Here is a 2,451-nt window from a genome sequence, read left to right as displayed (position 1 = left end):
GGGCTGTGGTGTAGATGAAACCTTTGCTCGGTGTGAAGCTCAAACGACCTCTTGGGGAAAGTGGATCCAAACTTCCTGTTTGGAGTGAACGGAGAAGCTGACTGCCACTCAGATTTCCTGCGGTACTTGAACGGGCTGCAGTGCAGATGAAACTTTTGCTCGGTGTGAAGCTCAAACGACCTCTTGGGGAAAGTGGATCCAAACTTCCTGTTTGGAACCCAAGCTCAGTTAGAAGCTCAGTTGATCCTTCCAGAGAGAGAAGGTCCGTTTGCAGGATGACTTCAGAGACAAAAAAAACAAAGTTAAGACTCAGGTTGACAAAAACTCAGCAAAACTAAGCATGGCTAGAGTACCCTGTATTGGCAAACACTCAGGTGTCGAGGTAGTGGCAGTCAGCAGCTTAAGAGCACTCCACAGGTTATGAGGCAATGAGATGCAGGTGTGCAGGGTGACCCAATGAGGATGGGGCACCACCTGGTGGAGGAGGAAAGGAAACACAAAAACACACCACACAAACTGGGTTCCTGACAGTTAAAAGTCAGCTGATCACGTTGCCAATATGAAAAGAAAAGATAAAAGAAAACATAATGAGGAAAACAGCAAGAAAATGAATAAGAAGAGAGGGACAAAAAGTAGAACTAATAATCTATGTCAGTTCTATAAAACTTTCTGTATCTGTTTAATGGGTCTGTTTTATGTGTTGTTTCCTCAGTTCAGAGGGTCCAACTCCTGTCTTTGCCTAGGGCCCCAAATTTCTTAAATACACCCCTGTTGCTGAACACTGAAAAAAGTAAAAGGCACCCTCAGAGATCGCTGAACAGAAAAGGACTCATTGTATCCATATACTCTGTAGGTCTCCGTTAACATTTGTCTTTCTTCTGATTTGTCCACGAAGGAGTTCTGTTACGACATAAAATATGCAGACCTCACTAAAAAGACTTTGGAGATCACCGTGTGGGACTACGACATCGGAAAGTCAAATGATTTCATTGGTGAGTCTGATGCCGTCTTATGGGAGGTTTGCTGCTGTAGAGGAAGGGGTTAAATACATGGAGCCGCATCCAGCAGCTCATCATACACTCTGTCCAGCTGAGGCTCCATCGGTTCGGTTTCTTTGCAAAAATTAAAACATGTATCACCTTTTAGACTGCCTTTCACACCTACAGTGTATCGGCACCTAATACTGGGTATGGAAGTGAAATCAGTGGAAGCATTTAACTTTAGGCAACAAACCAGGTCCCAGCAACACCCAGCAGCAACCTCTCATTTAGCCTTTTATCAAATAATGACAAATCTCTGCAGTTCAGTAATAAATCTTTAACTGGAGGGCTAACAATTGACAACATGTTTTTAAATAAACTATTTCCATGGTGTACAAGCGCCCGATTAACCATTAGTCTGCATTTGATTAAAGATAATAAAGATAAATAGTCTTTACAGCTTGTGCCAATTAACAGACTTTAATTTCTGTGTTCAATTCTACTCTATTTTCTTCTTGAGGGAAATTTCAGACATTCAATTCAGACTAATTTAGATAGGATTTAAAAACAGGGGTGGGAGATGTGAGCTTTATGGTGATATTTTGTGAAATTTACAATAAAAGTGATGATTAAAAAAGTATTTACTCATTTTTACCGTCTTTCGTAGGGAAATGTATGACTGTTCATTGCCGTTCAATAGGTTTTATCAGGACACTAGTGACACAGAACCGTGATCTTGATCACTAAAATGCAGTCAACAGCTGCATTCAATCATGTATTTTTATTTAATTATATTTATTGAGGTAAAAAAATAATCAATATTAGCAACTATGGTTATGATTTTCAAAAATCTTAAATAGGAATTTGAAATTATGATTATTCACATTTCATACCATGATAAGAAACTCTTCATGTTGTTGATAAATAATTAATGTTTCCATGTATTTTAGTCCAGAACGTTGTTAGATTCACCAAGAATCAACTAAGTGTGAAGTAATGAACTAAGTAAATCTGAATCTGTATCATCTTGTAAAGTGATTCTTATAATGTAAAAAAAAATGTATATTTTTATTTGTAATTATGAAGGAGTTATAAAAACAGTCTTATTGAAAAATTTTATTAAATTCAGTTTATTTCTATAGCTCCAATTCACATCATGTCATCTCAAGGTGCTTTCCAGTTCACCAGATCATCCAGTCAGATTGATTCAGTTTTCTTTCCCAGGAAAAACAGCTGATTGCATCGACTCATTGACTCAAAGGCAATCTCTCACACTAAGCATGCTTGTAGCGACAGTGGAGAGGAAAAGCTCCCGTTTAACAGGAAGAAACCTCCAGCAGAACCAGGGAAAAAAATTAAAAAAAACTATTTTAGTTCAACCGCAAACTGGAATGTTGTGCATGCAGCAACCAGCTTTAAGAAAAGAGTACCAGTAAGTAGCCTTGTGAGACCATCCTGATCTCGCGAGCTT

The 2,451-nt window shown here is 38.5% G+C and overlaps 1 protein-coding gene across 1 annotated transcript in view; it reads left to right on the top strand.

The window, feature by feature from the left end:
* doc2b (double C2-like domains, beta) overlaps positions 1 to 2,451 on the top strand; it is a 281,581-nt gene that overhangs the window by 276,497 nt on the left and 2,633 nt on the right. The window contains exon 8 of the mRNA XM_015382151.1: positions 896 to 992. Within this exon, the coding sequence (XP_015237637.1) occupies positions 896 to 992 (97 nt within the window). The remainder of the gene's footprint in view (positions 1 to 895; positions 993 to 2,451) is intronic.

Source organism: Cyprinodon variegatus, unplaced genomic scaffold (assembly GCF_000732505.1).
Source record: "Cyprinodon variegatus isolate N-32 unplaced genomic scaffold, C_variegatus-1.0 Scaffold250, whole genome shotgun sequence".
NCBI classification, from domain to species: domain Eukaryota; kingdom Metazoa; phylum Chordata; class Actinopteri; order Cyprinodontiformes; family Cyprinodontidae; genus Cyprinodon; species Cyprinodon variegatus.
The sequence above is the reverse complement of the archived record's forward strand: the minus strand, read 5'-3'. Positions and strand labels throughout refer to the sequence as shown.